Raw genomic sequence first — 15,128 nt, 5'->3', positions numbered from 1 at the left:
CATCGAGAGGCAGAAAACACCACATTATTTCTAAACGGATCGCTGTGTGGAGCCGGGACCGTTGTGAGCAATTTCTCTGGTTATCACAAGAGCTGGACATCAGCCATTTTCTGGCAGATTTCACTTTTAACAAGAGATTTTGTCATGGAGAGCCGCGCGGAGGCTTCGCGCGTCAGGACCGATTCGCTGATCGAGCGAGACAAAGGAACACCTCCGTTTCGGAGTGCCAGGTGACAAGCTGGGACATGCCCAGCTCTCCACAATTTCTCTTATACTCACTGGGCTGGTAAGCATTGAAAGCCGAGATAGGCATGTCCCAACTTGTCCCCTGGCACTCCGAAACGGAGGTGTTCCTTTGTCTCGCTCAATCAGCGAATCGGTCCTGACACGCGACGCCTCCGCGCGGCTTTCCATGACAAAATCTCTTGTTAAAAGTGAAATCTGCCGGAAAATGGCTCATGTCCAGCTCTTGTGATAACCAGAGAAATTGCACACGACAGTCCAGGCTCCACACAGCGATCCGTTTAGAAATTATGTGGCGTTTTCTGCCTCTCGATGGTGGCTCAGAGCGCGGCGCGCCATTGTGGGGCGTCCTTAAAGCTGTAGTAACACTCCTTATTCTCTGTGAAGCCCGTTAAATTTTCACCGAAAGCCAGATACATTTTTCGAATGGTTTCCAGCTGCTTGTCTCTAACAGTTTCTGAAAAAATTCTGATGGAAAAAAAAAAGCCCAAATCATTCCGCCATTTCCTCGCAATGAAACAATGATGAGAGGGGTGGAGCAGTGCTTACTCAAAGCCTGCGCACAGGCGAATGACACAACCGACAGGCGTGGAAAAACTCATGCATGCGCACGAAGGTTCAAGCTTGGCTGACGTAAAAACATATGAATCAAATCCATATAGTTTTTGAAAAAAATAAAAAGGTACGATACTTTTCTCACAGACCTCGTATTCTGGTTTGTATTTAGTCATCTTTGGTGTTTCAATTTTAAATTCTTCTTAGGGATGTAATTTTATAAAAATTCTTTTTATTGTAATTTCTCAATATATTGGTTATGTGGACCACTTTGAATGTTTTTGCCTGAAATTGCAATATACAGTAAATGATTTATTTTTTATCATTATTGTTATTTACAAAATAATCTTGATTTTGACTGTAGCAAGTTGTTCACTTTACCCTGAGCTGGTATGATCGGAGCTCATAGATGTTGGGTCCTGAGCGCGAGGTGGGTTCATTCCAGAAACTGAATTCGAGCAGCAGCTGGTTCCTACGGGAAAGCAGCATCTTCCCCCGCTCCTTTCTGTAATCCATGAACTCCTGCAGCAATAACAACATGAGAAACTAGTTACTTGGTGTAGATGAAGTCACTAAGGTGAGCCATAATTATTACAGCATAAACAACTAAGCTAATTGATGGTATTAATAATTTAGAAGGCTAGAATCACCTCACTCCATCACCGTGTACCACTACAGCAGTAACCCCATGCATGGGAACCTGCACAAACGTTTTTATCAACCTACCAGGCCTGACTCTCTGTCCCAAAGCCAGAACAAATTACAATTGTGAACAGTTATGCAAGGATGCAAATCTCAAGGTGGCAACACTATTGCAACCCATTTCCCACATACTAACAGACTGCAACACTGAGAATTGTTGACAAGAGTGTGTGGTGAGCTATGCACAGCTCCCAACAGTAGCTATGGTACAAAAGGAACACAATAACAGATCTTTTACAGCATGTGTCAGCTGGCTTGAGCTTTTCAGCTGTGGACCTGTGGCTCCTCAATGCACTCTTCAAAAAACATGTGTCCATTGCATGAGTACAAAGCAAAATGCTTTAAACCCTTAGAATCATGTGTCTTATGGCATACATTGGTTGCTGTGTGTAAATTGTTGCTGGTGAGAATACATACAGTCTGAAGGCATGAATTGTCTCTGGCATAAATTGTCACAGACGTTTGACAACACATATGGATGCCACCCTTTTTAGTAAGACAAATACTGGAATTCCTCACACATTTCATTGTACAGAGAGACAAACACAAGTTCGTAATTAAAGTGATCAGGTAGATACACAGATTTCACGTTTATAATAATTACATGAAATAGAATATATTTAAATATATTCTATTTCCAATTCTACACAAATGAGGAATTACTGTATATTTCTATCTAAAAAGAGTGCTGGCAGTATGTGTCATCAGACTCTGCATTTGTTGTCACCAGCAACCATTTCTGCAGGGCAACAATATATGGCATAAAACAGGTGCCTTACATGACTAAAATCCTGTTCCACGGCATTAATGTCTAAGCTAAAGGAAAGATGCAGTTGTATCTCCAAATCGAAAGCCAGCCATAAACTGGAGCTGTGCTGAGTGCATAAGTAGGCCAAAGACCAACTGTTTCACACTGTGTGAACACCACCATCTTAAAAATATTCTAATCTGCCAGATCTGCATCTGTCACATTGGGGACCAATTGAATTTGTAGGCAATCAATCAGGGCAGCACAGTGGCATAGTGGTTAGCACTGTTGCCCCACAGTGAGGCGGTCCCAGACTCACTTCCAACCTGGTCCTTTCTGTGAGGAGTTTTCATGTTCTTCCAGTGTTTGTGTGGGTTCCGTTAGGGTGCTCCTGTTTCCAGCTATTTTCAAAAACATGCAGGTTAGGTGAATTGTGAGTGAGAGAGCGAATGTGTTTGTCTGCCTGTAGGTGTCAGCCCTACTATACTTGCAGCCTATCCACGGTGTATCACACTTCTTACCCAATGGCCGCTGGGATGGGCTCCAGCCCCTGATGACCTTTAACTAAAATATGTGGCTTTAGAAAACAGATGGATGGTCAATCAGTCATGCAAGACATAAGCCTTCAAATTTTTAATTAAGATATGTACACTACCTTCAGTTAATGAGCCAACTTTTTGAGATTACAAAAATTGTGAAAATGTCAATTATACAAGAACACTGAAATCCCAGTTGAGATTTCTGAAAAACGGATTTGTGTAAAAACGGATTCACATTTTTCAGTAATTTCTGAAAAATGGATACAAACACAAGCTGTTTGGCTAAAGTAATAATGTGTTATCCTCTATCATTTATGTATGGTTCCCATTAAAGCATTAAATCCAACATTAGACTCATCAATCATCAGTCACAATAATCCTACTCAACTGACAAAAAATGCAAGGATAAAAACAAGTTTTTTTTTATTTTTTATTTTAACACATAGTCTCACTCAAATCCCATCAAAGTTGGGAAAACACCTGAGTAGAAGTCGACCAAATTTACATTTTGAATTATATTTCAACTTTTTTTTAAATGCTATGTTCCCAAACACAGAAAGTATATAAAAAATAATTTTAAAAACAATGGAATAAACTTCCTTAAATTCTGCACATTACATCTACAACATAACATGGACATGGCTAGACTGTTGGTAACTGTGCAAACTGCACTGATACGCTTGGATTTTAGTCTGTAAGCCATGTAGCAAACTTACAACCACACCAACAAGCTGGGGGGGGGGGGGGTTAAAATATAAATATGGTTAAATGTGGTCTGAGGTTCTAAAAGAGGCCACTGACAAAAGAGCCTACATGTCATCAGTTGCCAATAAGCTGAACTAACCAGACCACCCATTACCTTATTCTGCCTGAGTTTGTTCATGACTTCGGTGAGGGCCGGGTATCCTCCCCGATATCTCCACAGGTGAACTAGAATAGAAGGAGCAGAAGAGCCAAAAATAATGTAGCTCTCTCATATTTATACATGTCGGGTCATCTATATTCCTGCGGGCTGCATACTGTAATCCTTCAACTGTAGTTATGTGATCATTCCAGACACTCCAGTGGCATTACATCCAGTCCATCTATGAATCTAAAGACAATTTCAGTGAGAACTAAATCACATCCTAATAATCTACAATTATCTCTTTAAAAATGTGAGAAGACTCTGGGAAAGACTGCTGAGAAGACAGAGGGAAAGTATTATAACCTTCTTCCCACTAGATATTTTTTGTTTGTGGGAGGGTGAAAAACAAAACAGAACAACCATTTCTCCACAATACCCAAGTTAACACAAAGTGAATCCAAGAGTTTCCAGAACCCTACCAACAAACAGAGAAATATACAGAGTACAAGCACCAGGATACATCATCTTAAAATAAAATTACATACATTTATTTATTTATTATGTATGTGGGTGATGAGTGGGCTGATCTGAATTAGCTGGTGTCCACAGTTCAACAAGTCAAACAGAAATGAGGTTCACCTATAAAGTTCTGCCTCTAACATGATTATTTCAGTAATACGAAAGAGATCAAGGTGAATCTAGTACGAGAGAAAATCTTTTACTTACTGACAGTTGCTACACCAAACAGTTTTGGCCTATAATTTCAGTCATGTGCAGAATTGCTTTCGACATAACGCATGTCCACAGTCATGGGTAAAAAAAAAAAGCAACTTATGTGGATGTGTGGTTGAAACAACGTGCCATTATTGAATTCCTCATGGTGGAGGGTTGTGCCCCTCCAGACAACCAAAGAGTGAGTGCTGTCTATGGCAACGCCTGTGTGGATGTCAGTACAGTCAGGAGGTGGACAAGGAGTTTGATGCACGAAAATCCAGCCACGACGAGTCTGCATGAACAGGCCTGTAGTGGGTGCCCCATAACAGCCACAGACCTACAGTATCACGTGCGAGTGTGACGGCATGGTCCTCCTGTCAACTCCGACTGATATGTGGACACTTTACAAAAGCTACGTGCACACATGAAGCAGGATTGTACTAGAAAAAACTAAATTCTTCGGCATGACAGTGCTCACCCACACACGAGTCGACAAACACAGGATGCATTGCATCTGACCCCACCCACCATACAATCCGGACCGTACTCCCTCCAATGTTTTCCTTATTCCCAAGCTGAAAGAACACCTGATTGGACAGAGATAGAAGCGACTACAAGTCCAGATAAAACATCCATTTTCTTCACTGTCGGGATGCAAAACCCTCTCTAGCACTGGTGTAAGTGTGTGGGAAGAGAAGATGACGAGTAAACTAATGACACTGCCTGATAAAGAGCAATCCAAAGTTTAAGCAGATATGCCATTCATGTATCTTGCTTGTTACTGAAATAACTGTGTCGAAGGCAGAACTTTTCAGCTGACCCTTGTACGAGGGTCGTATTTTTTTTACTGATATTCAGGTCAGCTGTGGGTGGGTCAGTGAAAAATAATTTTATGTATATTAGTCAAATAATACCTCAGCAGCCACTATGCTTTTTGTATGGCTGATCCGATCAGATCTCAGCAGTGATGGGCAAGTTACATCCAAAGTGTAACACATCATAGATTACCAGTTACTGTTATTTCAAAGTAATCAGATACATTAACAATGTTACTGTCTCTGTGTCTATTTTATGTTCTTTTTAACCTGTTTTAAGTGTTTGTTTTTGGAAACCTGTACATTTGTGATTGTTTTAACAGAGTCCCTGTCGCAATGGAGATGATTTATCTCTTATTCGCATTGTTTATTGCGAATTTTACCTGGAGCTATGAGCACTCCCAAACAATCACATATACACGGGAGGCTCTCATAGGATTAAGACGGCACTGTGCAGCCGGGAATGATCCCACACACTCTTGGCTGGTCAAAAACTCTACAAAAGATTTATCTTTCGTATTTCGGGAGAGCTTTGGGAAGCCGAGATGTCGGAAACGTGGACGGAGAGGCGGCGTGCGTCAGTGCATCAGGAAACTTCAAAGTAAGAACCGTATTCCTCTGCCTTCTATGATCATGGCAAATGTTCAGTCTTTAAGGAATAAGACTGATGAACTACAGGGAAATGTTCTTCACTTACGGGAATTCAGGGATGCATGTGTCTTAGCATTTACTGAGACATGGCTGTCTGATTCGGACTGTGACTCTTCTCTGGAACTCAGCGGCTTCGGTGTTCCTGTGCGTCTGGATCGGGACAGTGAAGCGACGCGTAAAACTCAGGGAGGAGGAGTATGCTTGTACATAAACCGCAGATGGTGCAGTCAGGTAACTGTGCGCCAGCGGCTGTGCCTACCTGATATTGAGCTTTTGTCTGTGTCACTGAGGCCGTTCTACCTCCCAAGGGAATTTCCTCAAATATTTGTCACGGTGGTCTACATCCACCCCAAAGCTGACGTCAGATCTGCTTCAGACACAATCTTTAAAGTGATACACGACCTGCAATCTATTTCTCCTGATGCTCCAAATTTTATTTTGGGGGATTTTAATCACTGTAATCTTAAGAAATCACTGAGAAATTTTTATCAGTACGTCACCTGTCCTACAAGGCGTAACAGAACTTTAGATCTGTGTTATGGATCTATTAAAGGGGCGTACAAATCTGAGGCAGGACCTGCACTGGGCTCTTCAGATCATAACACTGTTCACCTCCTTCCCACGTATAAATCTGTGCTGAGGAGGGAAAAGACTTGCGAAAAGCAAGTCAAAGTCTGGAGCAATGACAGTTCACTTGCCCTACAAGGATGTTTTGATTGCACAGACTGGTCTGTATTCCAGGAGGACTGCTCAGATATTGATGAACTCACCGATGTTGTGTGTAGCTATATCTCATTTTGCAGAGACTCTGTGATTCCTTCTATGGAGGTAAAAATTTTTCCTAATAATAAACCATGGCTCTCTAAGGATATTAGGGGACTTATTCACAAAAGGAAAATTGCCTTTGATATGGGTGATGACCTTACAGAAAGAAAACTAAAGAAGGAAGTGAGGTCTGAAATAAAAAAGGCAAAATTAAGGTATAAAGATAAAATTGAGGCTGAACTGAGCAGTAACAATTTGAGGAAAGCCTGGAATGGAATGAGAACAATGACAGGGTTACTGAGGAAGGGGAATGACAAAATTTCATTGGATGGTTTTACTTCAGATAAAGAGTTAGCAGATGATTTAAACAGTTTTTATCTTCGATTTGAAAATCAGAATTTTATTGCACGGACAGGTGTTTTTAAAGATACTTTGACAATGTCTCCAGCATTTTCTATTGATGTGGATGATGTGGCAAATCTTTTTAAGAAAACTAAGGCTAAGAGCCCTGGACCTGATAATATCTGTGGTAAAGTATTAAAAACGTGTGCGGATCAGCTGAGCAGCATTTTCCATTATATTTTCTCACGGTCTCTTGAGCTGCACAAAGTACCTAAGCTTTGGAAACATTCAGTTATTGTTCCAATAGCAAAGAGTGGCTCCCCCAAAGTATTTAATGATTTCAGGCCCATAGCTTTGACTTCTTTAGTAATGAAGACTTTTGAGAAGATTATCAGATCAGAAATTTTGTTGCATGTTGAACAACAACTTGACCCGCTGCAGTTTGCATACCGAGCTGGCAGAGGTGTCGAGGATGCAGTGGTAACATTACTGCACTTTTTGTTTAGGCATTTGGAGGGGCAGAAGACACATGCCAGACTCTTATTTATAGACTTTTCCTCAGCATTCAATACCATCCAACCCTTTTTGCTTGCTGATAGGCTCTTCCATCATTTTAAACTTGATCCTCACCTGATTAGTTGGATAACTGACTTTTTAACTCATAGGTCACAGTGTGTGAGAGTCAATGGTGTTCTTTCTTGTGTGCTCCCCTCTTCTACTGGCTCTCCTCAGGGTTGCTGCTTGTCACCCCTGCTCTTTATTTTGTACACTAATGAGTGCCGCAGCAGTGTCAGTAACAGACACATCTTAAAGTTTGCTGATGATACAGTTATTGTCAGTCTTCTTCAGGGAGATGAGCAGGACCATGGGTCTGCTGTTGATGACTTTGTCTCTTGGTGTGAGGAGTCTTTTCTAGAATTGAATGTGTCAAAAACTAAAGATATGATTAGTGATTTTAGGAAGTCTACCTGTTTTCCATCACCAACTGTTCTTAAAAATGTTGATGTTGAGATGGTGGAGAACTATAAATATCTGGGTGTGGTCCTTGATAATAAACTTTGCTTTAACCTCATGTTGATGTTATCTCCAAAAAGGTTCAGCAAAGATTGTTCTTTTTGAGGAAGATGAGAACCTTCCAGGTTTCTTCTGAGATGATGACTCTTTTTTATAGAAGTTTTATTGAATCAGTTTTGACTTTTTGTATTGTTGCTTGGTTTGGAAATTTGAATTGTCTAAATAAGAGTCATCTTGGCAGTCTTGTCAAAACTGCTGGAAAAATCTCAGGCAGTCAGCAGGCCGGGGTAATGTCCATCTATAACAGACAGGTCCTGAGAAAGGCTAATGCTGTTCTGGATTGTTCTAATCATCCACTGAAAAAAAGAGTTTGAGCTTTTGCCCTCAGGCCGTCGTTTTAGGGCTCCTATGAGGAGGACTAAAAGATTTCAGGTCTCGTTTATTCCTAGTGCAATTTTATTACTCAATGGCAATTAGCCTTTGATGATTTTATTTTGCACTACTATTGCTTATTTGCACATCCACATATTGCATTTTTGCAATACTTTTTGTTTTTGGCATGGACTCTGGATTGAATATTTGACATTGTATGGGTATTGTTTTTATTTTATTTTATTATTATTACTATTATTATTAAGTTTTACTTTTATTACTAAGTTTAGTGATAAAGGTTACTTAGTTAGTTATTATTATTAAGTTTATTCCTTTGTTTCCTTCCTTGTTTGATTTTAGACTTTTAATTGGGTCTTATTTTCACTGTTGATATTGTTATCTTTGTGTACCTTGTCCTTTGTGTGCTCCTGCTGCAACATTAATTTCCCTTTACGGGACAATAAAGAAATTCTGATTCTGAACTGCAATGCTTTACACAACTCCTGCGTTACTTGTGAGTAACTTTCACCAAAATAACTGCAGAAGTAGGACTCAGCATTCTAAAATGTTAAAATGTAGTTTACTGCAACTCATTATACATCCAGTGGAGGGCGATATAGTGTAGCATAATGACTGTAGGCCCTAAGGGCTACTAACAACAGGGGTGTTACAGACCACAAATCCATGGTTCAGACCAGATACGATTCGACCAGATTAAAAAAAAAAAAAAAAAAAGACATACTACTTTACTTTCCATTTTCAGGTATGAGAATGAGAAATCCTGATGAGTCCTGAAAGTTGGCAGGGGGTCTGGGGCCCCACTGTAGGGCCTCAGCCAGACCCAGGGTGGAGTCCTGGTGGGTTTTAGGCAAAAGCCTAAGAGCCATTTTAAGCCTTGTTTAGGCCTCAATAAATATATTTCAAAAACAAAGCAAACAAGGAAGCAAAAAAACACTTTTCAGATGGAAATCATCTGAAAATGTAGATTCTGATTTTCAAGAGTTATTTATTACCACGAGAGCATGTGATTGCACAAAGTCTTCTGGCCATAGCTGTGGAGACTCAGCTCAGCTACACACGCTCGATTCACTGGGCTCAGACAAAATCAGTCAAAACCAGTATTTCAGTCAAAGTCAAAGTGGTTCAAACTGCATTACTTTATTCTTAAATATTTCAAAGAGTAAGTCATTATTAGTAAGTCTCTTCAGCTTCTCCCTTGTTTCACTCAAGGTCGCCACAGCAGAGCCAAAGTGGATCTGCATGTTGATTTGGCAGAAGTTTAACACCAGATGCCCTTCCTGACACAACTCCACGTTACATAGAAAAATGTGGCAGGTGTGGCCTTGAACTGGGAACCTTCCGCAGAGTAAACAAGTGCACTTAAGGGATTATTATTATTACATTATATTACATTTCTTTCAAGTAGCAGAATCTGGTTCATATTAAAAAATGTGCAAAAAATGTCTTTAAAAGTGGACATTTAAGGGGTTTGAGCGGACCATTCCCATCCCTCACCTCTGTGGGTCTGTCCGTGCACAGTCTGTGTGCCAGGTGCAGAAAAGACATGAAGAAAAGTGGTTTTTAAATCCCTCTATCAGCTCCATGAATCCACGCTACCAAACAAAGAAAAATCTGCACTGTTGATCTAAAAGAGATGTACTGTGTATTTAAAGCAAAGCAGTGTTTGTATATTTTTTAAAAATACACAATGCTCCGTAGCTGCTCACTCCACCTCGCACAAAAAAAAAAGAGAGGAAGCGCACAGTTTTTTAAGTGAATCAAATTTAATCGGCTAATCAAAAACACCTTTATCAAGGTGATAGATTCAATCAGAGTTTTGATATGTTTATCAACAGCGTGCGCAGTGGATTTATCAATGCAGCTTTTGAGGAAAAGCCCCACATCACTGACGTGGAGCAAGAGGCATGTGCAACTGAACAAACTGTACGCACAGCCCCTCCACTCAGTGTGATTTTAATGCAACTGCATCAAAATAAAAGCAATTACAAAACAAGTCACAATGAGCAGAAAGATCACACTCGTGTAAACTTTGCATTTAACCTGCAGTTCACACGTGTGCCAATCCGTGGGGGGCAGGTCCACACGGATCACAGATCAGCTGTGATTCATTACGCCACTAGATTGCACTTGATTATTATATTCTTGTCCTGGTCTCTGACAAACTGAAAAGAACATATGTCCATCTTCCAAATGTACCACCCTCTGAGATCTTCAAGAATAGACTTCCAGCAAGAGGAAACAGCTCTTTTAGTCACAGATTTTTTCTCTTTTGCCAAAGTTCTCACATTGGTGGTGAGTTTTGTTTTGTTGTTTTTTGTTTTTTTTTATTAAAAAAAAACACCACTAAATTTGGGGTTAAAACTGGGTTGTAACACACATTACTGAAATATGTAAAAAGTATGACTGAAAACTTATTAGTAATGCTTTACATTAATGTGTTACAGCAAAAAGAAATACATTACTGTAATTGCGTTGCTTTTGTAATGTGTGACCTCAACACTGGATGTCAGACACCAAGCAGAAGAGGTCTTGAATAGTACTTGGATGGGAGACCACTGAGAAGGCCAGGGGTTGTGTAAATTTCTCCAAGTAAAACTGGAGTTGAGTCAGGAAGGACATCCAGCGTACTGGATCTGTTGTGGCAAAAATCAAATAATATTTCAAGGCTAATATCAATGTTTAAAAAAAAAATTGCTTTATAAAACATCATTGGTTAAATAAATCCGAATGTGAAAAGATGCAGTACCTGCTTACCACAGACATGTGATTGGAGAGAGAACATGGAGAAAGTGTGGTAGACGTTCAAGCCAGGAGAATTAAAAAATTAAACAGCAGACCGCCAAGAAAAGAAGGAAGGATTTGGAGAGGTTGTTTGTGAAGACAACAGCAGTGCTGCTTATGTTCTATGCACTAATTGCAATGCCAATTTGTGAGTAGGGAATCATTTTGTCTTCATTAATATTCGTGGTTCAAGTTGCGGTCAGGGTAAATTAAAGAATCGGATATTTCAGGTCACTTATGAATGGACCTTCACATCACTAGTGTGTGTGTTGATTTGGCACACATTTTACGCAAGATCTTCTTTCTGATGTAGGTCCAGATCAATCAATCAATCAATCAATCAATTTTTTTTATATAGCGCCAAATCACAACAAACAGTTGCCCCAAGGCGCTTTATATTGTAAGGCAAGGCCATACAATAATTATGTAAAACCCCAACGGTCAAAACGACCCCCTGTGAGCAAGCACTTGGCTACAGTGGGAAGGAAAAACTCCCTTTTAACAGGAAGAAACCTCCAGCAGAACCAGGCTCAGGGAGGGGCAGTCTTCTGCTGGGACTGGTTGGGGCTGAGGGAGAGAACCAGGAAAAAGACATGCTGTGGAGGGGAGCAGAGATCGATCACTAATGATTAAATGCAGAGTGGTGCATACAGAGCAAAAAGAAAAAGAAACAGTGCATCATGGGAACCCCCCAGCAGTCTACGTCTATAGCAGCATAACTAAGGGATGGTTCAGGGTCACCTGATCCAGCCCTAACTATAAGCTTTAGCAAAAAGGAAAGTTTTAAGCCTAATCTTAAAAGTAGAGAGGGTGTCTGTCTCCCTGATCTGAATTGGGAGCTGGTTCCACAGGAGAGGAGCCTGAAAGCTGAAGGCTCTGCCTCCCATTCTACTCTTACAAACCCTAGGAACTACAAGTAAGCCTGCAGTCTGAGAGCGAAGCGCTCTATTGGGGTAATATGGTACTACGAGGTCCCTAAGATAAGATGGGACCTGATTATTCAAAACCTTATAAGTAAGAAGAAGAATTTTAAATTCTATTCTAGAATTAACAGGAAGCCAATGAAGAGAGGCCAATATGGGTGAGATATGCTCTCTCCTTCTAGTCCCCGTCAGTACTCTAGCTGCAGCATTTTGAATTAACTGAAGGCTTTTTAGGGAACTTTTAGGACAACCTGATAATAATGAATTACAATAGTCCAGCCTAGAGGAAATAAATGCATGAATTAGTTTTTCAGCATCACTCTGAGACAAGACCTTTCTGATTTTAGAGATATTGCGTAAATGCAAAAAAGCAGTCCTACATATTTGTTTAATATGCACTTTGAATGACATATCCTGATCAAAAATGACTCCAAGATTTCTCACAGTATTACTAGAGGTCAGGGTAATGCCATCCAGAGTAAGGATCTGGTTAGACACCATGTTTCTAAGATTTGTGGGGCCAAGTACAATAACTTCAGTTTTATCTGAGTTTAAAAGCAGGAAATTAGAGGTCATCCATGTCTTTATGTCTGTAAGACAATCCTGCAGTTTAGCTAATTGGTGTGTGTCCTCTGGCTTCATGGATAGATAAAGCTGGGTATCATCTGCGTAACAATGAAAATTTAAGCAATACCGTCTAATAATACTGCCTAAGGGAAGCATGTATAAAGTGAATAAAATTGGTCCTAGCACAGAACCTTGTGGAACTCCATAATTAACTTTAGTCTGTGAAGAAGATTCCCCATTTACATGAACAAATTGTAATCTATTAGACAAATATGATTCAAACCACCGCAGCGCAGTGCCTTTAATACCTATGGCATGCTCTAATCTCTGTAATAAAATTTTATGGTCAACAGTATCAAAAGCAGCACTGAGATCTAACAGAACAAGCACAGAGATGAGTCCACTGTCCGAGGCCATAAGAAGATCATTTGTAACCTTCACTAATGCTGTTTCTGTACTATGATGAATTCTAAAACCTGACTGAAACTCTTCAAATAGACCATTCCTCTGCAGATGATCAGTTAGCTGTTTTACAACTACCCTTTCAAGAATTTTTGAGAGAAAAGGAAGGTTGGAGATTGGCCTATAATTAGCTAAGATAGCTGGGTCAAGTGATGGCTTTTTAAGTAATGGTTTAATTACTGCCACCTTAAAAGCCTGTGGTACATAGCCAACTAACAAAGATAGATTGATCATATTTAAGATCGAAGCATTAAATAATGGTAGGGCTTCCTTGAGCAGCCTGGTAGGAATGGGGTCTAATAAACATGTTGATGGTTTGGATGAAGTAACTAATGAGAATAACTCAGACAGAACAATCGGAGAGAAAGAGTCTAACCAAATACCGGCATCACTGAAAGCAGCCAAAGATAACGATACGTCTTTGGGATGGTTATGAGTAATTTTTTCTCTAATAGTTAAAATTTTGTTAGCAAAGAAAGTCATGAAGTCATTACTAGTTAAAGTTAATGGAATACTCAGCTCAATAGAGCTCTGACTCTTTGTCAGCCTGGCTACAGTGCTGAAAAGAAACCTGGGGTTGTTCTTATTTTCTTCAATTAGTGATGAGTAGAAAGATGTCCTAGCTTTACGAAGGGCTTTTTTATAGAGCAACAGACTCTTTTTCCAGGCTAAGTGAAGATCTTCTAAATTAGTGAGACGCCATTTCCTCTCCAACTTACGGGTTATCTGCTTTAAGCTACGAGTTTGTGAGTTATACCACGGAGTCAGACACTTCTGATTTAAAGCTCTCTTTTTCAGAGGAGCTACAGCATCCAAAGTTGTCTTCAATGAGGATGTAAAACTATTGACGAGATACTCTATCTCCCTTACAGAGTTTAGGTAGCTACTCTGCACTGTGTTGGTATATGGCATTAGAGAACATAAAGAAGGAATCATATCCTTAAACCTAGTTACAGCGCTTTCTGAAAGACTTCTAGTGTAATGAAACTTATTCCCCACTGCTGGGTAGTCCATCAGAGTAAATGTAAATGTTATTAAGAAATGATCAGACAGAAGGGAGTTATCAGGGAATACTGTTAAGTCTTCTATTTCCATACCATAAGTCAGAACAAGATCTAAGATATGATTAAAGTGGTGGGTGGACTCATTTACTTTTTGAGCAAAGCCAATAGAGTCTAATGTATATCCAGAGTCCAGATGTATATGGAAAACATGTACAGGTGGTCTTCAACTGATTTGGAAGCAAGTGCACCAATGGGAAATGTGACATCATTTGTCAAAACTAACAGCATGTTTGAATCAACTTTTCTGATGATCTTTACCAGGTTGACAGTATCAGTACACAGAGATATTAGCAGCAGACTACAACTGAGAAATGACTTTCACCACAAGGACAGCAACCAGAGAAAGTGCAACAGAGTTTGTATTGTTGTTATTATTATAAGCAAAAGTTCCCTTTCTCAGTGGGTAGAAGAACAAGAGCAAACGGCTTTTGAAGAGAAATTTAAAACAGGGGGGAAAAAAGCAGTTTGAGAATTCCTCCTCAACACTCCTGCAGTGAACAGCAGCAGGATGAGAGTGTCCTGTGAAGTCAGATTTTGTACACAAGTGACTCATAAATACTTTGATCCAACTGAACCTTGTAATATAGAACCCTACTGTATTGGAGAACAATGACCAGCAAAAGCAGCACTAGCAAAGTTTGATGTGATTATTGAAGAGCTCTCAGTAAAGGAGTCTTGTCCCATCTATAAACCAGCAGATAATTCCTATTCATATTTATCAAATGTGACTGCTGTCAAAAAGTGGAGAGGTAATATGAGATTGAACGCAATGTGCAACTGTATAATTTGTCTCTAAATATTAGTGGTTCTTAAGCTTTTTCTTTTGCGTCCCTTTGAAAGATGAAAAACAGTCATTCGCTGTTTCACAGTCTTGAATCTCGCACCATCTGGCAGTCCATGACTCATGCGAGAGGTCAGTTTCAGCAGAGTTCCGGTTCATGGCACAATGTAAACAAACCACGTAAAGTATGGACAAGACAACATCGGGGCACAGCAGAAGTCC

General features: G+C 39.9%; 1 protein-coding gene across 1 annotated transcript in view; it reads right to left on the bottom strand.

The window, feature by feature from the left end:
* The window catches only part of LOC117517220 (protein NipSnap homolog 2-like), a 52,125-nt gene that overhangs the window by 19,365 nt on the left and 17,632 nt on the right, over positions 1-15,128 (bottom strand). Inside the window, exons 5-6 of the mRNA XM_034178164.1 lie at positions 3,647-3,717; positions 1,180-1,320 (exon numbers count right to left, since the gene is read on the bottom strand). Coding sequence (XP_034034055.1) covers positions 1,180-1,320; positions 3,647-3,717 — 212 coding nt within the window. The remainder of the gene's footprint in view (positions 1-1,179; positions 1,321-3,646; positions 3,718-15,128) is intronic.

This window comes from Thalassophryne amazonica, chromosome 9 (genome assembly GCF_902500255.1).
Source record: "Thalassophryne amazonica chromosome 9, fThaAma1.1, whole genome shotgun sequence".
NCBI classification, from domain to species: domain Eukaryota; kingdom Metazoa; phylum Chordata; class Actinopteri; order Batrachoidiformes; family Batrachoididae; genus Thalassophryne; species Thalassophryne amazonica.
The sequence above is the reverse complement of the archived record's forward strand: the minus strand, read 5'-3'. Positions and strand labels throughout refer to the sequence as shown.